Source organism: Ursus maritimus (assembly GCF_017311325.1).
Source record: "Ursus maritimus isolate PB19 chromosome X unlocalized genomic scaffold, ASM1731132v1 scaffold_X1, whole genome shotgun sequence".
Classification (NCBI taxonomy): Eukaryota; Metazoa; Chordata; class Mammalia; order Carnivora; family Ursidae; genus Ursus; species Ursus maritimus.
Window position 1 is genome coordinate 113134888 of NW_024423319.1, and position 27463 is coordinate 113162350.

The 27463-nt window shown below is 43.5% G+C and overlaps 1 protein-coding gene across 3 annotated transcripts in view; it reads left to right on the plus strand.

The window, feature by feature from the left end:
• PIR (pirin) overlaps positions 1 to 27463 on the plus strand; it is a 108824-nt gene that overhangs the window by 4685 nt on the left and 76676 nt on the right. For all 3 annotated transcript variants that reach the window (XM_008696391.2, XM_008696392.2, XM_008696393.2), the window contains one exon: positions 8999 to 9091. In XM_008696391.2, coding sequence (XP_008694613.1) covers positions 8999 to 9091 — 93 coding nt within the window. The remainder of the gene's footprint in view (positions 1 to 8998; positions 9092 to 27463) is intronic.

The window sequence follows — 27463 nt, forward strand, 5'->3', positions numbered from 1 at the left end:
TCACAGGGACTGGTAATGTACTGGGCTTCTTTGCATTCATGATTAAAGTATTAAATTTCAGGCTGGAGGTGGCTGGTGGTGACTCGCTCACCATCGTGAATGTACTTAACGACACTGAACCATATACTTAAAAATAGTCAAAATGGTAAATTTTGTTATGTACATTTTACTACAAAAAAAAATCCAGAAGGAAAGAGAATTTTCAGTTAGAAGTTAGTGAAAAGAAAGATGTAAATTTTTTCCCAGCCAAGTTTATAGCTGCCCTGAATTCTTTTTTTTTTTTAAGATTTTATTTATTTATTCATTCGACAGAGATAGAGACAGCCAGCGAGAGAGGGAACACAAGCAGGGGGAGTGGGAGAGGAAGAAGCAGGCTCATAGCAGAGGAGCCTGATGTGGGGCTCGATCCCACAACGCCGGGATCATGCCCTGAGCCGAAGGCAGATGCCTAACCGCTGTGCCACCCAGGCGCCCCAATAGCTGCCCTGAATTCTATCCATGGTACCCAGTTAAGAGTCCCTGGCTGAAAACCTATGCTTTCAAGACCCCCACATTCTACTAAGACAGAGGGTCTCCCGTGTATGCCTCTACCCTAAGGAAAAATACGTGGATCGGAATCATTCCTAACATCATCACACTGGTTTAATCGTGATTAAGATAGGGGGCGTCCCCTTTTGTCTCCATATAGTTGTATATTTTACGTCATGGGGATTATACAAAATAAACAATTTTGTGTCCTTATTTTTTCATTTAACAGGATAACATAAGCACTTTCCAGGGTATTATAAATTCTTTGTGAACATTTTTTTTTGAGAGAGAGAGCACACATGCGTGTGTGCACATGCGAGGTGGGGAGGGCAGTGGTGGAGAGAGAATCTGAAGCAGGCTCCACGCCCAGTGCGGAGCCCGACGCGGGGCTCCCATCTCACAACCCTGAGATCACGACCTGAGCTGAAATGAGGAGTCCGATGCTTAACCGACTGAGCCACCCAGGCGTCCCCTTCATGAACGTCATTTAAATAGCTGGGACGCGTTCCTGTGTACGGCATACCATTAGTGTCTTACTCGTGGACCTAGCTTTGACCATTGAGGTGGTCACCATACTTTTCAGCGCTCTGCCCTCTACCGGCTCGTCAGGATGGTAGACCCCTCAGCGTCCAGTCAGCAGAGGAGGAAAGCACTGACGTTGTTTCACGGCAGTACGTTTCAAACTTTTTGCACCAGCGCTTTGTCTCCGAAGAAATACCTCCAACACTTTGGAGCCCAAAGCTATTTTAGTGTATAATTTACAACAGTGTTTGGAATGAGCGGCCCTCAGTGACCTGTTCCCTGTGGCTGTAAATGAGGAAGTAGAGGTATTTACAAAGCTTTCACTGAGCCTTTTGGTGATGAACAATAAAGAAGAGATGGAGGGGGGTTGGCTCACACCTTTCCTTACGATTCTGGGCGGGCCGAGGTAGCCAAGCTGGCATGTGAATGACTGCGTGGCGTGATGTTAGCGGCTTGTTCGACTGTCCTCCCACAGGAGGGAAGCCCGTGACTCATTTGTACTCGTCTCTGTGCTCCGCTCGCCCTTCCACCGGCCACTCCTTAGTGGAACGCGATTTTCCGGGGCCACTCTTAGACATATTTTTTTTTTATCATGAAGAATTTCAAACAGAAAAATAGAGAAAATAGTGTAATGAATCTCCATGTCCCCAGCCTCCATAGTGATCAACTCACGGACATTCTTGTTTCCTCTACATCCCCCATTCATTCCTGCACTCAAAGTATTTTAAAGGCGAATCATTTCATTTTACTTATAAATACTTCAGTTTATGTCTCTAGAAGATACAAACTTTAAAAAATAAAACTACAATCCCATTACACACTTAAAGATGATTCTCTTGATATCATCAGATAACCTTGACGAATCTTGGTCCTGATTGATACAGCCTCTGTCCATGGCGCTGTCCCTTGTCAGGGTCTCTGGATGTTGAGTCAGGGTACAGGAACATTCAAGGCTGAATCTAGATCTCAGTCTGGACTTCGTGCTGGCGTTTTCCTTCTGCCTTTTCATCGTTCCCATCGGGCCCCTGTCTAGAAGTTGAGTAGGCCCAAGAGGTAGTCTGAGCTGCTGGCGTCTGTCTTCGACGGGCCTTTCCCTTCTGCTGCTGCCATGTTGCCTTGAGATAGGCTGACGTTTTGTTGGGTGTTGGGACGGTGGGATCTCAGCTGGTTCCAGGCTGCTGCCAAGGCATTACTGCCCTTCGATCAGTTATGGGGAGCTTCAGCTGTGTAACAGAAAGCGGCCGCTAAAACAATGATTTACATATGTAAGGATTTGTGTTTCTCTTTTGAAAAACCCAAGGTCTAGGGTGGGCCTGAAGGCTCCCCACTTTTCAGAGACCCCTGCTCATTCTATCTTAGTTCATCATTTTTGGTATGTTCTCAGTGCATCACCTTATTGTCCAAGACAGCTGTTGGGCCAGTAGCAACCATTTGCCCTTGGGCGCAGAGAGGAGGAAGAGGGAAAAGAGCAAGGTGCCAGCTAGCCATTTTTTTTATGTAAAGGATTTCCCTAAAAGGCCCACCCAGCAACCTGTACGTATCTCATTAGCCAGATTTAGTCATGTGACCACACCCAGCTCCGAGGGTGCCTAGGGACCTAACACAAGGACCACTTGGGGTGTTTGTAGTAACTTCTGTGCACACAGAATCATTCTAGAGGCAGTGGAGCATCATAAAAAAGCATGATGTTGGCCCTATCCGCAAGGAACGGACATTCCCGGTGGCTCCGTCCAGTGCTTCCTGATTTAAATCAAATGCCAGGCAGCTGGACCTTTATTAAGGGAGAGACACAGACTAGAGGGGTCGTGGCCGCAGGTCTTGACTGGCCTTCTCGAGACAGCAAAAGAAATAGCTTGGAAGCTGCCACCTGAATTTGGCAGCTAAAGGATTTGGAAGTGTGTGAAGGAAAGGAAATTCTCTGGTTCAAAAACTTTGAAGAGATCATCAGTTTAATATGTAGAGAGAGAAAGATGTGGATGAGTTGGTGACCAAGTCAAAATGTAGAAAATCCGAGTTCTCGTATCAATCAGATCCTGCCTACAGATCACAAGGCATGCCCTTGCCATGCCCTTGAATACTTGCTAAATGTTTACTGAATGTTAGGAACTTGATTTATTTTTTAAAAAGAGTTTGTTTGTTTGACAGAGCACAAGCAGGGGAAGCAGCAGAGGGAGCTGCAGAGGGAGAGGGAAAAGCAGGCTCCCTACTGAGCAGGAAGCCTGACACAGGGCTCGATCCTGGGCCCCGGGGATCATGACCCTAACCAAAACAGATGCTTAACCGACTGAGTCACCCAGGCACCCCTAGAATGTTAGGAACTTTAATAAGGCGAAATACCCAGCCCTGCAAATCACACTTTAGTACAGGAGTCTGATGCAAGATACTCTTGCTTGTTGGAGGAAGAGTGTCACACCTGCGCCCCATCTCTTGGCCATAAACACTTCATCCTTCTGGCTCTCCTCAACCAGCCCCCAGCTTCTGCAGGCTTTTCCTTGTGCTGCCTTTCTTCCTGTGTGTGTCCCTGTGTCATGGATTAGCGACCAGAAGGTTCGAATGTGCGATCGATACAGAACGAACAGTCCTTGCCAAGCGATGACTATTGTCCTGTGAGTGGTGGATGGTAATGAGGGTGGGCCTGGAAAGAAGGAACCTCTGCTTTTCATGATTTCTTTAACGGCAGGACGTATTTGCTCATATGAAACTCTTTCCATTTTTTTTTTTTTACAGTTTTCTCTTTTGTGGGTGTGTTACAGTATTTTTACTTTCCTAGTGAAGTATACTGGGTGGTCTGTTAGTTTCAGGTGTGCCACATAGTGATTTGATATCTATGTACATTACGAACAGCTCGCCACCGCAAGCCTGGTCGCCATCTGTCAGCAGACCGCGTTGTTACAGTGTTAGCGACTGTGTCCCCTAGGCTGTCCTTTCCATTCCCATGACTTACTTATTTTGTAATGGGAAGTTTGTACCTCTCCATCCCCATCACCTAGCTCTTGGACACCAAACCGATACCAAGAAGCAATACATATTCATTTCCTCTTTACCCACATTTTAATATCATAGAACCCTAATAGTGTAGAACTAAAAGGCCACCTTAAGCCATCTGAAGCCTTTCTTCTGCATGTGGGGAAGCTGTGGCTCAGAGATTCATGGCAGCACCGTAGCAGATCCCACCCATCTGTGTCGAACCTACAGCGCTCCAGGCATTGGCCTAGCTGCTCTGCAGTCATTGTTTCCAGTCCTTCAAGCTACGTATTATCCGATGAGAGGAAAAACAAATAATATGAGAGGAGAATTTTCACCCTCCTCCTCCTCCCAGCCCCAGTTCCATTCATGGGCTTTCAGTGAGCTGAAATGGAGTTACGAGTGACAGGGTAAGATTGAAAAGATCCAGGATTGATTTTCACCGGAGGGGGCAGAGAGTTCCTTCCATTCAGAAGGTGAGAGGGGAGGAGGAGAAAAGGAGCACGCGGTCCCCCGAGGGTGTGAGCGTGTGAGGGTGTGAGGAGTTGAGTGAGAGGAGAGGGAAATGTTGGGGACATGCTGGAGAGCGGCGAGGGTGGTTTGAAATGGACCTTCGGGTTGAAGTGCCCTCTTGCGCATTTGGGGGAGAATTCAGTAAATGTTTTGCTTTTCAGTTACGTTTTTACATTTCACTGCATGAAACACTGGACTGAGATGGGCTTCAAAGTGGTCCAGCTTTTTACGGGTGTCAGCCCACATTTTAAAGTGAGGGAACTGAGACTTGGTTATGTGAAAAACTGGCAGTAGCTTGTTGGGTTTATGTGTGTGCACGGTGTCTGGAGTGTGTGTGTGTGTGTGCGTGTTTTCCCACGGAAAGTGAATAAGAGAGTTGAAACCAGAGATGGACAAAGAGAGGATCTACTCTCGTTTCTAGCAGCGTGACCCAGTAGATACCCTGAAACAAACGTGTAACTGAAAGATGTAATTAGCTCTGCTGCCAGGAAGCTGGAGAAAGTCTTAGAGTCCAGAAACAGTGAGAAAGAAAGAAGAAAGTCTGAATAGTTTCATAGCCATTAGGGCAATGGAATCAGTATTTTAAAAGCCTGTTACAAAGACAACAGGTCCAGATGATTCTACAAATTTCACCCAATATTTAAGATACAGATAACTCCAGTACCATGCAAAGTGTCCAGGAGATGAAGCTCCAGGGAGTCCTTCCATCACTTCATGAAACGACATTGCCTTGCAGTCAAGACCAGATGAGGACAGCAAGTAAAAGGATCATTACATCGCTTTTATACACATTTTTGCAAGAATCGTAAGCAACATATTAATCACCCAGATACCACAGAATATAAAAAAGATAGTGTATCACCACAAAGTTTGGATTGTCGAAACTTAGCAAATTTGGTTTAATGTTGGATAATCTAGTTATGTAATTTACCAACATTAAGAGATTATAGGAGAAAAAAAGTATCTCAATACTGCAGGAAAAGCTTTCAATAAAATTCATTATCTGTGTATATTCAAAAAATGAGTAAACTAGAAATGGAAGGGGGATTCTTTCATCTTATGAAGGTAATCTGCAGAAAACCTGCATCAAACAGCCTGTGTGCTGATGAATGTTGAAAAAGTAATCTATATAAAATCAGCGAGAAAACAAGGAAATCTATTACTGTCATTTCTATGCAGCATTGTTGTAGACACGGTAGCTTGCAAAAAGACAAGAAAAAGAAACAGAATGTGTAAGGATTGAAAATGAAGGGGAAAAACCCGTTATTTGCTGATGGGTGTTGGTTGGAATATTGAATATTGTTCCCAAATATTCACTGCCCACCATCCGTGGGATTATACACTCCCCCCACTTTTAGGTACATTACCTGTGAGTCCCATAGGCAGGGTTTAAGTGCCCTCCTCCTGCCTTGGGCTTGGCCGTGCATGTGCTGTGACCAATGGGACGTGTTAATGTGATTGTGCCCTATTTGCTTCCATTTGCTCCTGTCCTCGGTTATGAGAACAGCATGTCCTAGATAGTGGCCACTGTTTCAGCTTGGGATCGAGAATGAGAAGCCATGTGGTAGGCCAGCCAAGCCTGGCAAAACCCAGAAAAACAGCAGCCTGCCACAGCTTTAATCTAATGCAAGCAAAAGTAATTTGTGAACTACTGGGCAGAAGCTTATTGATAAATACACCGGTGATCTGAATGTCTGCAAAGAAAACCCAAAAGAAGCAGTGGATAAATTATTAAAATTAATAAGCACTTAACAACTTTCAAAAATCACCTTTCTATTCACATTTTTAATCCCTAGTAGCATACTGTTCAAAAACATAATTTAAAAATCCTATTTACAAAGTCATTAAAAATGTTAGCTACAAAAACTTTTAAAAAATATATTTCTTTGTGGAGAAAATTACAAATCCTATTGAAAGACATTTTAAAAGCCCCAAATAGGGGTCGCCTGGGTGGTGCAGTCGTTAAGCGTCTGCCTTTGGCTCAGGGCGTGATCCCTATTATGGGATCGAGCCCCACATCAGGCTCTTCCGCTGGGAGCCTGCTTCTTCCTCTCCCACTCCCCCTGCCTGTGTTCCCTCTCTCGCTGGCTGTTGCTATCTCTGTCAAATAAGTAAATAAAAATCTTAAAAAATAATAAAAAAATAAAAGCTCCAAATAGATGGAGATAACAATGTTTTATGTATAGGAAACCTCAATGTTATATAAATAGCAGCCTTCCCTTGGGGCACCTGGGTGGCTCAGTCAGTTAAGTGTTGCAATCTTGATTTCAGCTCTGGTCATGATCTCAGGGTCATGGGATGGAGCCCCGTGTCGGGCTCCTCACTGGGTGTTGAGCCTGCTTAAGATTCTCTCTCTCCCTCTCCCCCTGCTCTCGTGTGTGTGTGTGTGTGTGTGTTTGTGTGTGTGTGTATGTATGTGTGTGTGTATGTGCGCACGTGCCCTTGCTCTCTCTCTCCCTCTAAGAAAAAAAAGGTCAGTCTTTCCCAGTTGGTCCATCAACTCAAAGCAATTCCAATCAGAAGTCCAACATTTTTATTTCTGTAAGCTTTTAAGTTTAATAAAAATTATTATAACAAATGGCCAAGAATAACCTAGAGAGCTGTGAAGACACGCTGATGACTGCCTGATCTGTTTCTGCCTTTCATTTGTGCTCGGGGTTTATCTTCATTTACCTTCTACCTTTTGTACAATATACTGGACACTGATGATACATAGTTTTATTTATATAGATAACATTTGTGTAGATATCTTAAAGTCAGCATGACCTAAAATGACTACCTAAAATAGCTGTTTCAGGGCTGCTGCTTCTGTTATATTCCTTGTGCTTCTGGATGCTTCTCCCATCTTCCCAGGCACCATAGCTAGAAATCTGGAGGGCATCTAGTGCTGTTCCTGTTTCTTATTCTCCATTCATATTGCCATTGCCCAAGTGGACCTTTGTTTTTGCCTGGATTAGGGAAAGTGCCTTCTGACTGCTCTTTGTCTCCTGTCTCTTCCTTCTCCCAGCCATCTTCCACTTGAATGCTAGAGTGATCTTTCTAAATCTGATCTTCTCAATCTCTGATTAAAACCCATCTCCTTCAGGATAAAACCCCAACTCCTTTAAGATTTAGCCTCTATCCTCAGCCCATCTCTCATCATAATTTCATGTGTATCTTTGCCCGGATAGAGTGGTCTCCTCGCAGTTCTTCAAGCTTACCAAGCTGTTTCTCTGCTCTTTTCCTCCCCTTCTGCTTGATTAACTCCTACAGGTACCTCGGAAACCAGCTCATGTGTTACCTCCCTGATCGTCCCTTCCCTGATCCTGCCCCACCCTCATATGTGTTAAATTGTCGTCCTCCAGAACATTTATGATAATGCAATCACCGGTTTTTTGCATCTGTTTAGGATAGACAGTATTTTGTTTGTGCTTAACCATTTAGATCTTAGATGATCATGAAATGTTCTTCCTCTCTTTGTACTTATAAAATCAGCCCTTTAACTTAGTCAATCCGTGTGTGCGTGTGTGTGTGTGTATATGTATGTAGTACTTTCCTGAAAGTAATTTCCATTGCAAAAGTTTCTCATTAGCTATGTCGTTTTCAATGAGTTTTGCTAGATCTGTCCCTGAATATAGCCCCTACTAGTGTGGTTTAAAAGGTGTGTCTACTGAGATACCACCTTACACCAGTTAGAATGGCAAAAATTGACAAGGCAAGAAACAACAATCGCTGGAGAGGATGTGGAGAAAGGGGATCCCTCCTACATTGTTGGTGGGAATGTAAGTTGGTACAACCACTCTGGAAAACAGTGTGGAGGTCCCTTAAAAAGTTAAAAATTGAGCTACCCTATGATCCAGCCATTGCACTACTGGGTGTTTACCCCAAAGATACAGACGTAATGAAGAGAAGGGCCATATGCACCCCAATGTTCATAGCAGCAATGTCCACAATAGCTAAATCGTGGAAGGAGCCGAGATGCCCTTCAACAGATGACTGGATTAAGAAGTTGTGGTCCATATATACAATGGAATATTACTCAGCTATCAGAAAGAACGAATTCTCAACATTTGCTGCAACATGGACGGCACTGGAGGAGATAATGCTAAGTGAAATAAGTCAAGCAGAGAAAGACAACTATCATATGATTTCTCTCATCTATGGAACATAAGAACTAGGAAGATCGGTAGGGGAAGAAAGGGATAAAGAAAGGGGGGGTAATCAGAAGGGGGAATAAAGCATGAGAGACTATGGACTATGAGAAACAAACTGAGGGCCTCAGAGGGGAGGGGGGTGGGGGAATGGGATAGACCAGTGATGGGTAGTAAGGAGGGCACGTATTGCATGGTGCACTGGGTGTTATACGCAACTAATGAATCATCGAGGTTTACATCGGAAACCGGGGATGTACTGTATGGTGACTAACATAATAAAAAATCATAAATAAAAAAAAAAGGCGTGTCTAATCTGCTGGATTTAATTTTTATTTCAGTTAAAAAATCTGGATCCATTTTTACTGTTTGACGAATTTAAAGGAGGTAGACCAGGCGGATTTCCTGATCACCCACATCGAGGTTTTGAGACAGTAAGTAAAATAATTTGCCTGCAAAAGTGAGTATTTTTGAATTTGCCTCTGTTATTAAATCTAGTAATCATTTCTTCTTTTAAAGATTTTTTTATTTACTTGAGAGAGAGCGCTCACGTGCACTAGTTGGGGGAGGGGCAGAGGGAGAGAGTCTTCACAAGACTCGGAGCTGAGCACAGATCTGTCTCGGGGCTCGATCTCACAACCCTGAGATCACAACCTGAGCCGAAACCAAGAGTCGGACACTCAGCTGACTGCACCACCGAGGCCCCCCAAAATCTAATAGTCACTTCTTTTTTAAAATGTTTATCTATTTAAGTAATCTCTACACCCAATGTGGGACTTAAATTCATGACCCGGAGATCAGGAGTCACATACTCTTCCGACTGAGGTGTCTGTAGTAATCATTTCTAATAGAAAATTCAAAGTTAGAAACAATGAATAATAAATTAATTTATAAGTTCTTAGCTATAGACTAGCTACTACGGCAAGCCACATACTTTACTTGAAGTATATTCAAATTTAAATAAATTACTGTTTTTAATAACCTTTGAGTTTGTGCCACTGGAGACATTTTCATTTGAGCAGTTAATAAAGAACAAGAATTGGCTTCTGGGGCACCTGGGTGGCTCTGCCGGTTGGGCGTTGGACTCTTGATTTTTGCTCATGTCATGATCTTGAGGTTGTGGGATTGAGACCCGTGTGGGGCTCATGCGCTGGGCATGGAATCTGCTTGGGATTCTCTTTCTCCCTCTCCCCCTCCGCTACCTCTCTCTAAAAAAAAAAAAAAAAAAACTAAAAAAAATATTTTTAAATTAAATATTTATATAATTTATATAATCTTTAAATATTTATATAATTTATATATTTAAATTCTTTAAATATTTATATAATTAAATACTTATAATTCTTTATTATATATTTATATAAATATTTAAATTAATTATATAAATATTTAAATATATTCTTTAAATATTTATATAATTAAAATAATCTGTGAGAGAAGAAACAATTTAAGATGTGATTTAAATAATTTTAGGTAGAAAACTAGTTTTTCTTCAAGAATATTCAGAAATGTTTAATCTCATGTAATATTTTAAACTCCAAAGACAATCTAAGAACACTATTAGTATTTAAAGTCAGTTCTAAGGAATTATAGACTCAAGGGCTGAAATAGAACATAGCCTAAAAATTAGGATTTTTAAGGTCATACCAATACATTTACAAATTTAACTGTAAGATTTGTAGAGATTGTGCTGAACACTTACTTTCAGTTTTAGATAAGGAGATAAAAATGTATAATGTAATATTGTGGCTCTTCAAAGGATTCTTATTGTCCACATGTACCTATATTCTGGGAAAACGCAGGGACGGTTAACGAGAAAATGTAGCCATCTGCTCCGTGGGAAGAACCTGTATTAAGAGACAGACCAGGGCTCAGTTTGTTTGTCAGGCCAATTATTGAATGAGTAAATATTTACTAAAGATTGGCGACATGAAGATATTGGTGTCAGGCGATCTTTTGTACGTTGGGTGTGTGTGTTTGTGTGTTGGGGCGGGAGGGAGCTAAGGAAGGAGGAGGCTTGGCCCCTGCTTGCTTCCAGTTCACAATCCGGTTAAGGAGGTGAAAGATGGACCAGTAAAGAGTTAACCACTGCTGTGTAAAGGTTGAGTAAACCAAGAAGTTTCTGGAAATAATATGAAAGGATCAAGGTAGTTGGACCGGTCTCCCTTCCTCACTTAGCCATTGGCCTCCAGTTCTGTTCTCTGTTAGCACTTTGGGGGCATTGTGTCTTGCCTTACAGCAATTATGGAAACCATTCCGTTCACCCGGGCTGGATTCTGACTCGGTTCCCAGAACATGTCTCCCCGCTGTGCTCCCCTGCTTCTGGTATTGGGACATTCTCACCGCTTCCTCCCACAGCTCCAGTTACCATTGTACTAATCCCTCAAGGTCTTTTCCGATGTCACTGTGTCCATCAGGTTTCATAAGACAATCTCAAGAGGGTGCACTTTCTCCTTCGTTGGGTCCCCATAGCATTCTATTTTTACTAGTCTCGTGCACATTAGATGTGCGTGGTGGCCTCGATCATATTCTGTCTGTCATGTAGTAGGGTTAGGAATTGCCTCCACCTCCCCTCCCATGGTCACGAGGACTGTAAATTGCTTCAGCTGAGATAATCCCACATGTTCTGCAGGTGGAGATACTCAGTAGCTGCCGACTGAATTTAATTGGATAAGAAAGTTTCTCCTAAAGACGATGAATATATTAAATCAAACAAGCAATGACATACATTGCTTTCTTTTCCATTATGGAAAGGAAACTTAATTGCCTTTATAAATTGCAATCTGTAAATTGTAAGGTGCTCAACTTAAAACTGAAGGAGTTCAGCTGTAGCATACTGGTGTTTGGCCCCTGACTTTTGAGTAAGAATTTTCCTTAAAACCGAAGTTACAATTACAGTCAGTACTCATCATTTGTGGATTCTGTATTCGTGAATTCATCTCCTCGCTAAAATTTATTTGGAACCCCCGACGCAGTCCCTGCGGTGTGATGCTGTCATTCGTGGGCGAGCGCAGAGCAGGCCAGTGAGCGCGTTCCCAGCTGGGGACGAACGAGGCCACGCTGCCTTCTCGTTTCAGCTCGCCGACCGTAAACAGGCGTCCTTGCCGTCTACTTAATGCTACATTGTCCACACTTTTGTGTTTTTTGTTGGTGATTTCACTGCTTAAAATAGTCCCCAAGCATAGTGCTGAAGTTCTGTCTAGCGTCCTAAGAGCAAGAAGGCTGTGACATGCCTTTTGGAGAGAGGAGGTGTGTTAGATAGTTTTGTTCAGGGTTGAGGTAGAGGGCTGCTTGCTGAGCTCAATGTTAATGAATATGTGTATATGTGTGTATATATATATATAGCGAATGAATGAATATAGTGAATATATATACAATATATATATTCAATATAGCGAATATATATATATATATATATACACACACACACATACATAAAATGAGGTGTCTTTAAACAGAAACACACATAAAACAAGGTTATATATTGATTGGTTGATGAAAATGTTGTGGTTAGAGGCTCCAAGGGATCAGACCCTGTATTTCCCCAAGAGCTTTGGTTCCGTGTTCACGAATCTGATAACCATGGCAACTTTAGAGAAATACCTACTGGGAATAACCAGAATCAAATGTATCCGTTTTTCCCAGGCATGTAGGTAAGCCGAGGGCTCCTCTGCCTCTTAATGCGAATGTTAAAAGTCTGCAGTTCAAAACCAGGCCCCCTTGTAGGCTCTCATTAGCCTCTCCGGGCTCATTTTCTACAGACTTGGTATCAAGTTTGAAAAGGCTGATTAGTATAAAGAACGGAGCTCGGGGACACCTGGGTGTCTCCGTCAGTGAAGCGTCTCCGTTCGGCTCAGGTCTTGATTTCAGGGTCCTGGGATCGAGCCCCACACTGGGCTCCCGGCACAGTGGGGAGCATGCTTCTCCCTCTCCCTCTGCCTCTTCCCCCCAGCTTGTGCTCTCTCTCTCTCTGACACACTCACTCTCTCTCTCAAATGAATAAATAAAAATCTAAAAAAATCCAGGGGCGCCTGGGTGGCACAGTGGTTAAGTGTCTGCCTTCGGCTCAGGGCGTGATCCCGGCGTTCTGGGATCGAGCCCCACATCAGGCTCCTCCGCTGGGAGCCTGCTTCTTCCTCTCCCACTCCCCTGCTTGTGTTCCCTCTCTCGCTGGCTGTCTCTATCTCTGTCAAATAAATAAATAAAATCTTTAAAAAAAAATCGAAACAACAGAGCCAGAATCACTTGTTATGTTGTCCTGCTGTTCAGAAACAGGTGTCATTATTGTTTTGATGAATTTTCTTTCAGTACTTTTTTTTCTGGTATCATGCTGTATGTTTTCTGCCTTTTTTTTTTCATTTAACATTACACTGTTAGCATTTTCCCAGTATTCAAAAAACTCATCTTTAATGGCTTCATTAGGCACCTGCCAGGAAGGTTGTGCCCATTGACATTACCACAGCAATGTGTGAGGGTGCCTAATCCCTCAGCATCACCAACATCATACATTTGTCCAACTTTTCTGTATCTTTGCCGTTTTGATACGTGAAGAAGAATACCTCATCATAGTTTTAATTTGCATTTCTCTTATCTGAGCCATGTTGAGTATCTTTTCATTTTTAAACATTTGTTTACCTTACATATTTTTATCCTCGGCCTATTTTTTCTTTTGGGTTGCTGGTATTCTTACTGTGTAATAGAAGCTTCTTCTGTATTAAGGAAATCAGGCCCTTCTCAGTGATAGGAGTTGCTGTAGCGTTAAGAGGAATTAGGCGGGGTTTGCACGCCCCCAGAGGTAGACCTTTGGATACAAACCAATAGAAGGAGGAACTTTCTTTCTTTTTTTTTTTTAAGATTTTATTTATTTATTTGAGAGCGAGAGAGCAAGCACAGAGGGAGAGGGAGAAGCAGACTCTTGGCTGAGCAGGGAGCTGACGTGGGGCTCAATCCCAGGACCCTGAGATCATGACCTGAGCTGAAGGCAGATGCTTCACTGACTGAGCCACCCAGGTGCCTCAAGAACTTTCTAATAATATAGACTACATTTATAAAATATAGAATAGGCTTCTTGAATCAAAGGGACTGTCTCGTGCCTGGAGAAATACAAGCATTCACTGAATGTTAACATAATGGGTGCATTTACAGGATCAGTGGTCCTCAAAAAAAGGCCGGGTGCTACGTGAGTCAGTGCTGTGCTGACGGACATTAATTTTTTAAAATAAAAGTGCAATCCTGCTGTCCTAACACATGAATATAAAATGTAAACAGATATATACGTTATGAGTGCATGCTCACATTTTTTAAAAACTAATAGTGATATGTGATCAAAGAAATGCGGAGAATATTATTCTACAAAATTCTTATTACCTCAAATGTGAACTGTGAAATGGGGACCTCAGACTCCCCCTCTGATACGTGGATGCATAATCTGCATTTCATCAACATCCTCGAGTGATGTTCAAAATCAGAAATACCGCAATTCTTTGTGATCAGAGCGAGGACCTGATTTTACTGAGTTAAAGGGTAATCTTTTTTTTTTAACTTAATGGTGTGGATAACTATATCTTCTCTGCTAAAAACTTGCCTGACAATTGAGGAGGAAGGAATGTGCTGGAAAAGGTGGCGCAGCTGGAGGTCACAAGACAAAGGGGAAAAATGCATTCAGTATTTCCTGCTGGGAGTTAGGACTCTGGGGAGCCCTGTTTTCAAGAGGCCTGAGTGGTAAAGGGTGGATTAATTTTGTAGTTACCTATTTCTGGTCAGGCACACTACCTCGATTTGCTTAGGGCAGCCATGAACAATCAGAAACAGCATGATCTGGAAAACCCATGCCCTGCCCCAGTTTAGCTGAGCTCGAAAAAGAAGCACTTCAAGTTCAGCGCACCGTCGATGAACTTTTCACCTGTGCCCACAAGAAACGTGTTTTGTGCCTTTCAAAATCATCCTTGAAAGTACAGCCTCGGGACTCTCCTGGTTCCAGCCCTAAAAGTCCCATGCTCCTGGGAACCCCTCAGTCCCGGGGGAGGCGGCGTAGTTGGTCACTCCCGCGTAAGGACATTTCCAAACATTTGGGAGTAAAGTCATCCTACTTCAGGGAGACTTAAGGCTGACCTCGTCGCTTATGTTCTTAGCTGGGCTTAGAAGCGTTTTTTCAAGTTTTTCACTACAAGCCTCAGCAGGCCTTTTGATTTTGCTCAGGAGAACAGATCCGTCTTGTTCGCAAGGGTGTGCCCGTCGGAAAAGCCACAGTCCTATTTGCTGGCTGGCAGCCAGCAGCGTTTGCATGCAATGCCCGACGCTATCCTGGGGCGGAAGGGCAGGGTGCTGGTGATTCACACCTCAAACTTACGACTGGATTCAAACCTCCCATCTCCCACACAGCCTGTTTTTTCTAGCTTGCTGTGTACGCTCCACACCAAGCCATACCACTGTTGAATCCAAGCTGGGGGGGGGGGGGGGGGGGAAGGTGACGACTCCCCAGTGAACTTCCCTTGTCGTGTCTAACACTGAGAGACTAGACCTAATCCTGTTAATTTGAGGGGGGAAAAAAAAGACAAGAATGTCTACCAGCACCATTACGATTTAACATGGCTCTGGAAGCTTCAAAGCTACTAATTAGAGTCACAGCTATCAGAGAAGGGGAGGAAGAATTATTCATTTGTAGGTAATACGGTAATAAAAGCATCCAGCTTTGGGTGGTGATGTGACTGAAGGAGGACGGAGGGCACGGGACTTGTCCAGAAGGCTTGCTTAAAGTGCACGCATGTAGGTTTTCGCTTCCGTGTGTGTTTGGCATGATTTGGAGTTGAGGCTCAACAGATTATAGGAAGGCAGCGAAAGCCACCCTCACCGCCGTGCTAAGAGTATCAACCAAAACCTTTTAGTAAGTGGCTGGGTATAAAATCACTCTGCAAAAATCACTCACTTTCCTGCAAGGAAGCAAGAACCAGATAGAACGGGGGAAATAGCCCTTCATAGGAGCAACGGGAGCCCCGTATATCTCAGAGGAAAAAGTTATTCCCCTTTAGCCCAGTAATCCTACTTCTAGAAGTCTAAATAATTTTCTGGGAAAAAAAACCCAAAGTAAGAACAAAGGCTTACTGTACAAATGCCTATTCCAATTTTGAAAAGTTGGAAAAAAGGGGAACAAAGTAAGTATCCAAAAGAATAGGGGAATCATTATATATCTGGAAATTACATATCAGGACGTTCTGTATCTGGAAGATGACATATTCAACATCATTTATTAGAGCAAATATTGTAAATAATTTACATTTTCCTTGATCAAGGGCTGTTTAAATCAAGGCTCCTCAACCTGGGCACTAGTAACATTTTGAGAGGATAACTCTGCTGTGGGGGCCGACCTGTACCTTGTACGGCGTTGAGCAGCTTCCCCGGGCTCTACTCACTAGAGGCCAGTAGCTCCCCCCTTCCAGTGGTGACAGCAAGTATCTCCAGATATTGCCTACTGCCTGCTTTGGGGGAGGGGCTACCAAATGGCCCCAGGTGAGAACTAAACACACGTGTCCATACAATGACGTACATGACATACGACACGGCCATTAAGCAGAATGCCACAGCTTGATGTGTTCTGATACAGCATAATCTCCATGATAGTTGGAAAGTGACAGAATTATTGTGGCATTGTGTAGGATTTATATAAAAAACACATAACTATATCTTTATTCTTTTTAATTTTTGTATTGTATTTGTTTAAAGATTTATTTGAGAGGGGAGGGTGTCCTCGAGAGTGCGCTTGAGGGGGGTGGGGAAAGGGGAGGGGGAGAGAGAGAATGTCAAGCAGACTCCTTTTGAGCTGAGCACAGAGCCCGACTCCAGGCTCGATCTCACGACCCTGAGATCATGACCTGAGCCGAAATCAAGAGTCGGATGCTTAACTGACTCCAGCTGTGCCACCTAGGGATCCCTACCTTTATTTTTTTTTAATGGTTTATTATCATTTGTATTATGGGAAAGCTGGGCTATTTTAATAAGTGTTTACTTCTCTATGCTACATTAATGCAAAGAAAATAAAATTCCAAAATTCACGTTAAAGTCCAAACGATGGCACTTAGAAAATAAACGCTTAATGACAGATACAGATCTATGTTCACAAGGCTTTTTGGAAATATTTAGCGGTTTTTAGTATTTTCACAATATTGTGTGACTATCACCACTGATTCCAGAACATTTTCATCAACCCTAAAAGAAAGCCCGTACTCACTGATAGTCACTCCCCATCTCTACTTCCCCCAGCCTCTGGCAACCATGATTTCTGTCTCTATGGGTTTGCCTATTCTGAACATTTCATAAAAAGGAATCATATGATACGTGGAGTCTTGTGTCTGGTTTCTTGCACTTGGCAAATGTGTTCCAGGCTCATCCATGTTGTAATGTGTGAGAACTGAATTCCTTTTTATGGCTGAATAATTATCCATCGTATGGATCTGCCACATTCTGTTTATTCCGTCATCTGTTGATAGACATTTGGGGTATTCCCACTTAGACCTTGACTCCTGGGTATGCCTAAATTATCTCTGAGAGGACACCCAGGAGACCAGTCCTGTGCCTTCCAGGGAACGTTAGTGATGAGGGAGAGAAAGAGTTAATTTTCACTCTAACCCTCTTTTTCTTGTGGTACCTTTGCAATTTTGAGCCATGTGTATTGGTTACTTAAATATCACTCTTTTCAGAATTCCCTCTTCACGTACCGTATTTGAAGGTCACCAGGGCTCTCACGGCCGGTGAAGTCCCTGATGCCCACTGGCTCTCCAGGAACTCGTGCCAAGGCCTCCAACTCGGGTCTGCCCTCTCCACAGAAAATCAGCCGGTCAACCAGTTAAGCTAATACTGTATGCCGGTGTATAATGGGGAGGGTGACCCAGGGGCAGCTTCCTTTAGGAGACATTCCTGTGCCATTAGAGGGTCCCACGAAATGTAAAGGGGTGCCTCAAATTAAAAAGCGTAACTTTCTCTTCTTTAACGCTTCCCTGGCCAAAAGGAAATTAAAGCCGTGTGTGTCCTTGTTTGCAGGGGTGCATACACATGTGAATGTGAGTTCCGAAGGGGAGGGGCAGAGGACTTCTAGTTTGTAAGACCGTCAGAAAACAATTAAGGAGGAGCAAGAGATGTCCCGTTGATGAAGTTTCACATTCTGAGGGAGAAGCTAGCATTTCTCACAGAAAGGTCTGGGAGAGTTTCAGGGGGAAATTGGCCATTTAGTACAGCGGTAAGGAATAAGTTAGATATAATTCTCTGGACAGTGGAGACAACGGTAGAGGGCATGGTACAGAGATACACTAGAAATGGTGAGTAAGGTAGTCAGACTTAAAAATTGGATGTGTAGGGGGGACGCCTGGCTGGCTTAGGAGATCATGTGACTCTTGACCTCAGCGTCGTGAGTTCAAGCCCCACGTTTGGCCTAGATGGAGCTTACTTTAAAAAGTAAATAAATAAAATAAAAGGTCTGTGGGATACATTTTTTAAAAATTGGATGTGCAGGGTGGGGTGGGATCTAAAGCTGTAGGTTGGGCCGTTACTGGGGAAGGCCTTCACAGCAGAGCTTGACCTCCAGTTACAAACGAGTGGCCAACGTTTTCTATCCTGAAACTGCCAGGTTAATGCTGTCCTTCGAAATTAGCGCCATCTCGAGTCTAAAAGTCAGGATTTCAGACTATGTCAGTGCTTCTCAAGCAAGGGGGACTTTGCCTCCATGAGGTCAATGGGGCAATTTCTGGAGACATTTCTGGTTATACCAACTGGAGGGAGCTACTGCCATCTAGTGAGGAGAGGCCAGTTCCCACAGCAGACGCTCAAACCCCGCCTACGTCAAGAAGCTGTGATCACAAAGACAGCATGGTACTGGCACAAAAACAGACACATAGACCAATGGAACAGAATAGAGAACCCAGAAATGGACCCTCGGCTCCTTGGGCACCTAATCTTTGACAAAGCAGGAAAAAACATCCACTGGAAAAAAGACAGTCTCTTCCATAAATGGTGCTGGGAAAATTGGACAGCTACACGCAAAAGAATGAAACTTAACCACTCTCTCACACCATACACAAAGATAAACTCCAAATGGATGAAAGACCTCGATGTGAGACAGGAATCCATCAAAATCCTAGAGGAGAACATAGGGAGCAACCTCTACGACATCGGCCAAAGCAACCTTTTTCATGACACATCTCCAAAGGCAAGAGAAACAAAAGATAAAAGGAACTTGTGAGACTTCATCAAGATAAAAAGCTTCTGCACAGCCAAGGAAACAGTCAAAAAAACTAAGAGGCAGCCCACGGAATGGGAGAAGATATTCGCAAATGATGCTACAGATAAAAGACTGGTATCCAAGATCTACAAAGAACTTCTCAAACTCAATACGTGAGAAACACATAAACAAATCATAAAATGGGCAGAAGATATGAACACTTTTCCAATGATGACATACAAATGGCTAACAGACACATGAAAAAATGTTCAAAATCATTAGCCATCAGGGAAATTCAAATCAAAACCACACTGAGATACCACCTTACACCAGTTAGAATGGCAAAAATTGACAAGGCAAGAAACAACAATTGCTGGAGAGGATGTGGAGAAAGGGGATCCCTCCTACATTGTTGGCGGGAATGCAAGTTGGTACAGCCACTCTGGAAAACTGTGGAGGTCCCTTAAAAAGTTAAAAATTGAGCTACCCTATGACCCAGCCATTGCACTACTGGGTATTATTTACCCCAAAGATACAGACATAGTGAAGAGACAAATATGCACCCCAATGTTCATAGCAGCATTGTCCACAATAGCCAAATCGTGGAAGGAACCGAGATGTCCTTCAACAGATGACTGGATTAAGAAGTTGTGGTCCGTATATACAATGGAATATTACTCAGCTATCAGAAAGAACGAGTTCTCAACATTTGCTGCAACATGGACGGCACTGGGAGATACTAAGTGAAATAAGTCAAGCAGAGAAAGACACCATATGATTTCTCTCATCTTGGAACATAAGAACTAAAAAGATCGGTAGGGGAAGAAAGGGATAAAGAAAGGGGGTAATAGTGAAGGGGAATGAAGCATGAGAGATTATGAACTCTGAGAAACAAACTGAGGGCTTCAGAGGGGAGGGGGTTGGGGAATGGGATAGACCGGTGATGGGTAGTAAGGAGGGCACGTATTGCATGGTGCACTGGGTGTTATACGCAACTAATGAATCATCGAACTTTACATCGGAAACCAGGGATGTACTGTATGGTGACTAACATAATAAAAAAACCTTAAAATAAAAAAAAAAAACACACACGCAAACAATGAATCATGGAGCACGACATCAAAAGCTAATGAGGTACTGTATGGTGACTAACATAATAAAAAAAAAAATCATAGGTCACGTGGGAGAAAGTAGCACTTAACTGAACTACTCTTCAAAAGTAATCCAAATAAATTCCCAGCAGGTTTCCCCATCTTCCTCGCCCCCACCCTATTACAATTACAAACAGAAACCATTCATGTCTGAGAGACTACATCCCTAGAGTTCTTAAGTAGACACATTGGAAGAGGGGGCGTAATAAGGACTGTAAACCAGTCATTAAACATCCTTTTATGTTGCCAAATAACGCTTTTGAAGTGAGACTAGAATTAAGTCCAGAGTAAGTGAACATAGATCATTACGTGATGACAAGCTCCTTGTAGGGGCGCCTGGGTGGCCCAGGTGGTTAAGTGTCCGACTCTTGGTTTCAGCTCAGGTCGTGATCTCGGGGTCGTGAGATTGAGCCCCACGTCAGGCTTCGCTCTTGGTGTGGAGTCTGCGTATGACTCTCTCTCCCTCTCCCCCTCCCCCCTAAAATAAGTAAGTCTTAAAAAAAAACAACTCCTTGTACAGGGGCGCCTGGGTAGCGCAGTCGTTAAAGCGTCTGCCTTCGGCTCAGGGCGTGATCCTGGCGTTCTGGGATCGAGCCCCACATCAGGCTCCTCCGCTATGAGCCTGCTTCTTCCTCTCCCACTCCCCCTGCTTGTGTTCCCTCTCTCGCTGGCTGTCTCTATCTCTGTCAAATAAATAAATAAAATCTTTAAAAAAAAAAAGGCCCTCCTGTAAATCTTCAACACTGTCAGCAAAGCTGCTTCAGAGTTCCCCGTCAGTAGACTCTCTTAAAATGAAATGCTTGACCATATAGGACTAAACCCGAAGGAAATCTGCCATGTAGTATGAGCTACCAGTTTTCTGAGAAGCTCCCCATGCCTTCTGTACGTTACCTCCAAGCTTCACAACAATCCTGGAAAGTAGGAATTGTTAGCCCCCATTTTACAGATGAGGAAACAGAGGCTCAGAGGTAGTGACTTGTCAAGGTCACACAGCCCATACAGGGAAGGATTGGGCAGGCCCATGCGATCCCAGGCCCACACTTGTCCACTCTTCCACGCTATCACTCCTTTTCAGAGTTCCCTTTCTATACATCTGATATTGTCTCAAAACATTGTCAAGTTAATACCATTGGAAACGAGATTGCACCTGTGACACAGATTCCCCAGCTGTGAACATCTCAGAGTCTCTCTGTTACGTACCGTGGGACCCAGTGCTTTCGTGGTCCAGGGATCCAAATTTCCAGCCTGTGAGTGCAAAGTAATGCTCTTCTCTGGACCCCAGTGAGGAAATGGATGAGGTTGGTTCACCGCCTGGATGTTTAAGGGTAGTCATTTCCCTTCTTACAGCCACAAGACCAGTCGTACTCTACTAATAACACGATAATTACAAAACCATGCTTTAATTGTTTCTGGCCTTTTATTACAACCTACAAATTCTTTTCTTCCCCTGTACTTTTTTGCCACATCCACCCCAGCTTTTCCCCAGTAGTGCAATCTTTTAAGGACCACCAGGAGGGCTGCCTCCTCCACGAATGTCTCCCCCATTGAGATCTTGCTCATCAGAATTAATCTTTTTTTCTGTGTTTTCCACAGGGACTAATTGTACTTCTTTTTCTTTTTTTTAAGATTTTATTTTTAAGTAATCTCCACACCCAATGTGGGCCTTGAGCTTGAGGCCCCAAGATTAAGAGTCGCCGGCCAGGTGCCCCTGTTTTAGTGTTAAGTTCTCTTATCTGGGGCACCTGGGTGGCTCAGTCAGCTAAGCATCTGCCTTCGACTCAGGTCATGATCTTGGGGTCCTGGGATCGAGCCCCCTATTGGGCTCCCTGCTCAGTGGGGAGTCTGCTTCTCCCTCTCCCCCCGACCCCTGCTTGTGCTCATACTCTCTCTCTCTCTAATAAATAAATAAAATAAATAAGTTCTTTTATCTGCATATTTTAGTAGTGTTTCTTCTGCTGGAGTGGTGGCTCCCTGAAGGTCAGGAAGGGATGATCATTGTGTTCCTTTTGGGTGATTTCTAACTTCTTGTTTATGAGTTTGTGATGACATTTTCCCCTGTGCAAGTTGCAAAGAAAGGGGAAAAAAGAAAGATTTAAAATTACCCCCAAAGTTTATTGAAAAAGGCAAAAGATAAAAAATTGGCATCCTTCTATCGGACCCCCTTATTACAAAATGTTTTTATTGCTTCTTTTTTGTTTGGGGGGGTTTATTTGTTTTTGTTGTTGTTGTTGATTTTATTGTTTCTTGAAGTCCATAACCCGAGAAGTGTGGTCCAATAACGTCTAGTACAATGAACGCTTTGGCGGAAAGTTTGACAAGTTAAATCCTTACAATGGATTGAATCAGAGACTAAGAATAACGCACCCATCTAAGGATGTCAGCTGCTTAATTAAATTAAATATTAAAATGAAATCTTAAGAAAGTATTAAAACAAGAGGGAAATCCCTTAAACCTGTCTCGGTAAGAGCCCCGTGAGCCCCAAACCTTCATTCATTCTTAGGTGCCTGCCTTGACGGCTTCTCACTAGAGACCGTGGGAGCAGAAAACCTTCCCTCTACACCACAACAGAGCTGGTCCCTTGACGTCCAGATGGCAACCTGCCACCCACACGGGGTGTTGGGGCGGAGACCCCAAGCACGTGCTAGAAGACATGCTTCGTTCTCAGCCGCTCTTTTAGGGAGGCCTAGCCCTGTTGGGGTGAGGTCTGACGGGACAAGAACAGCGAGCACACACTGATAGGATCAGCAGAGGGCGCTCTTCAGCAACAATACTTCTAAAGACCCACTTTCTCACTCTGGCTGCAGACACTACACTTTTGCATGTGGGAAATTTGGGTAATCCTAGAAGTTGGCAAACCATTCCCTTGCGGCCTCTTCAGTATAACACAGGAACGATAACACAATGGACGTGAACACCTTGACCAGTTTTAAGAGATGTAGGTGCTATCAGCCTGATGATTACATGAGGAGCCAACGGTAGTTTGTCTGAAGAGATTCCACAAAAGGTTGAATCCTGAATGGGGTTTGAAGAGAGAGGCCATTCCTGGCCTTGCCCTGGGGTTCTGGGAGCAGCTGGAAGATTCTGAGGGAGTCCGTGATTCAGCTCACCTGAGTAGCTGGATTCAGGAATGTGGTTGTTATCGAAACTTGATGTGCCTGGCAGATATTTTACTCCTAGGGAAAGGAAAATGAGTAGATTTGGGAGACATTTGTGAATGGGAGCAACAGAAAAATATAAAAGGAAAATTGCCTTAATTAAGTCAGTTGTTCTTTTCTCTGTAGTTAGACATTGTTGGGTAGAACTCTTCGTGTCCACACCAAGAAAGGGTCCTGGGACCACCTCCTCTCAGGAACCTGTGGCTGCCTGTCCCTCCATCCGCCTCTTCTCCACCTCACCCAGGACTCATGAGGTCTTCAGCTTTGTTTTCAGCTCTGTGTACAGGAGCACAATGGCCCTTTCTTTGCCAGACGTAGCCAGTTTGCCTAAAGGCCTTGCAGTTGGCAGTCCCGGCTGGTTCTCTTTTCTCTCTCTCTCTCTCTCTCTCTCTCTTTCTCTTTCTCTTTCTCTCCCGTCTCTCAGAGAGAGTGAGCGGGGGAGAGGGGCAGAGGCAGAAGGAGAGAGAGAATCTCAAGCAGGCTCCATGCCCAGCATGGAGCCTGACTCGGGGTTCGATCTCACGACCCTGAGATTATGAGCCAAGCTGAAATCAAGAGTCAGATGCTTAACCCACGGAACCACCCAGGCGGCCCGGTCCTGGCTGTTTTTGCAACTCCCAGCAGATCTCACAGCACATGCGTTGCTGCCAAGATGGCGAGGCAGCTTGGGAGGGTGAAATGGTTTAATTTTCAGAGACAAAATGTTGATTTAAGTCCTTGTTGTGCGGTTATTAATGGTGTGGCCTTAAGCACACTAAGCCGCACTGTTTCATCAATAACATGTAGCTAATACAGTCTCCGAGTCCGGGGCTTTGTCCGCGCTGAAATGCTATGCAGATACAAGATGCTGCTATCCGTTCGTTCGTTCCACAGGTCTTTAGTGCCAGCGCAGGGCTGGAACCTTCGGGGAGGTTACGCTTTCTTAGGGAAGACAGCCAATGAATAACCACATAATTATGTGATATAGTGTCCCTTTGGGGAAAATTGAGGAAGAAGAAACAAGTCAGCGTAGGAGGATAAAGAATAAATGGACCGATGTGATGGGCTGGTTGGGGGTGTCTTCTTTTAGGCAGTGACGTTTGAACGGAGGCCTGAATGAAGTGAGGAAGTGAGCCGGGTGAATATCGGGAGAAATACTTTCCAGAAGCATGAGGGAAGACCCACGGATGGGATCTCTGCCAGCGGAAGTGTGGCACGTGTGCCCATTCTGGAACTTACTGAACACTTATGTGCCAGGCACTTTGTACACGTTACCCAGTTAGTACTCACTGCGCTTGGTGAGCTCCTCTCCTAGGTCCCCCTTGGACACGAAGAAACCGAGGCTCCAAGAAGTTAAAGGACTTGACTCCACATTTCACACCTGGTAAATGGCAAACCTGAGATTCCAGCCTGGACCCCAGGGCCTGAGTGGTTCCCCAAGGCCTGGGGCCCGCCAGCAGGGGGCAGTGCGGCGGGAGTCCCTGCAGCATTGGCCCCAGTGCAGAGTTGGGGCAGGAAATGGCGAGGCAGGACCCAGTAGAGCTTTAGAATATTTGGCTGAACACCTAACGGTGTTGGTTATCTTTCCCTTTTTTGTTAAAACCACCTTTTGGCCCTTGTGAAGGTGTTTCTGTGGGGTCGGGATTGGATGAGCTTGTTTAGTGGGGCGATGTTCCAGATGTCTCGGTGATTGCCCCGAGTAATTACAACATTTTCGTAAAATAACGTGGGCTCTTAATTGTATGGATTCGAACATTATGCTTCTATCCTTGAAGACCCGTTAGCCGCTTCTGTTACGCAATATGTTCCTTGCTGGCCTCTCTCAACAGCCATGGCCCCAACCCATGTTTTTGTTTTGTTTTTCTCTTTTTCCTACTCAGCTACCAGTAGAAAAAAAAAGCCATGATTTGGGGCCTGTTCAGATTAAAAGTAAACATAGTTTTATCTATGATATAAACGTTTTGCTTTAAAGAAGAAGTCTTGCATCTAGAAACATTGAATGAGATCTTCACACTCGTCCTTCTAAATACCAGCCAGAAAGAAGCAACGAACTTTACTCTGTCTTGTGCTGTAATTCTTCAGAATTAATGGACAGCTCTTAAATTTCCCATTGCCAGTGCCCCTTTTCTTTCGTTCCTGTTTTGGCCTCGTGTCTTTCTCCCGAATACACGAACGTACCAAGAAGTAAGAACTGACAAGGAAGCAAAACTGGTTCGTGAAGATCCATGGAAAGTTTGGGACTAAGAAGGAGGAAAGGACTGAGCGGCATCAGGGTGCATGGCAAGTCCTTTAAGAAAACACCTGTTTCAGATTACAGATTTCTTAATGAGACACACGCAACTCTTGAGTTTAAACATAACACTCCCAGTTCCGTCAACCACCCACGGCCATTCTCCAGGTGTTTGCGATTATGTAATGTCCCGAAAAATCATCTGGATTGTGTCAACTCTCAGAGTACTGCTTGAGTTTAAAAAAAAATCCTCTGCAGGCCTTGATTTATACTTAAGGTCTCAGTGTAGCATTTATGGCACTTAAAAATAAATAAATAAATAAAATAAAAGACCATCATAAATAGGGGGTCATTGGTTTCTAATTTTTTTCCCCGCCCGATGGCTAAAAGTATGGTTTTTGCTTTAAGTAGTAAAAGGCAGGCATTATGAACTCTGTAAAGCTTCATTGACCAGACTTCTCTAATTCAGATTTTATAGTATTTAGGATGGGAGACATGATGTTTACTTTTGTATTACCAGAGAAAAGAGGACATCCACACTGAAAAAGCAGAGGAAAAGTGGAGATAACCATCTTGCATCTTTTCGAAACAGCGTTGACATTGCTTTCTAAAATAAAACTTGCAAAACACACACACACACACACACGCAAACCTCTTTTGGTGTCTCTGTAAATTTTCATCTTTAAATGAGTCATGCTCACCACAATTTACTTTTTAAAGTTGCCTGACATATTTTTAGATGATTAACAACATGAAAGTCCCTAGGCTTGGATAATTGAAAAAACTTTGGGGATGGAAGGAATATGATTGGAAAGAGACTCCTTTGAGAACCCAAAGCTTCAGCCCAAACAGAATGAAAATTGCCTTCATTATGCAGTTATTTTAATTAAAAATGCATGCATAACAGGAAAAGGAAAGCAATTCTAGACACTGCTCCTTCTAGTTTGACTTTTTGGTCCTCTTCAATTTTTAACCTTTGAATGAGGTCCTAAGTGCTTCATTCCTATGTTGGCCTCTATGATAATTCTAGGTCTTTTCTGCCCAGCAACGTATTGAAGTCGGAGCTAGCTACATTGTCCTCTCACATAGTATGGCGCTATTCTTCCAATTCTTTGTATTTTCCCTACTGTCTCATGCCCTCCTGGCCAGCCCCAGTTCACCTAAAGAGGAAACAAATACCAGCATCTCTGCAGAATAAAGCATATCACTTCATTCACTGATTAGTGTTAGCATCTTTATAATTTCCGCAAGATACAAAAGTTGTTTCCGTTGTAAAAAAGTAACCTACTCATTGCAGAAGACCCAAACTATCAGAAAAGTGGAAAGAGGATATAATAAAAGGTACTTGCAATTCCACCATCTGGAGATGACCACTGTCCACGTTTTGTTGTGTCCATCCGGGCATCTCTACACACACCCTAACATGACGAGATACAGTTTTATTTAAATGAACCCATTTAAACCCATCACTATATGAGAAGTCTTTCAATAAAATTGCTCTTCAGTAACCTTTTTTTGATTAAATGGTATTTCATTTTTCCATGTCAGTGAATAAAGATCTACGTCACTTTTTAACAGTTGCATAATATTCTCTTGTATGGCGGTACCATAATTAGGTGAGTGTACCCTAGTAGACCCACCATCCAGGTTGTTCCTGTCTTTCTGCTATCATAATAAACACTGCAAAGATAGATTTGTGCTGACATTTTGTATTCTTGTTGTCTCTGTAGATTTAAATCTCAGAAGTGCGTTTTTAACATTTAAATCTTCATCCATTTGGAACCCGTTGCCATATATGGTGGGGGCTTACTCTCTTTTCTCATGTGGTCAGTCAGTTGTGTTCCAACACCATTTATTGGGAAATGCGTCCTTGCCCCACGAATCTGGAATTCCCGTCATCATGTATAAATTGCCCATGCAAATGGGTCTCTTCTCTTCCTGTGCTAGTGTTGCACTGTTGCCATTAGTATAGCAAGTTCCATTTTACCATGTAACTGGCCATCCCTTAGCCCAGTCAGGTTGACACATGAAATTAACCATCACAACCTAGAACCTCCAATTTCCATAGCCGTCTGCCTGTCACC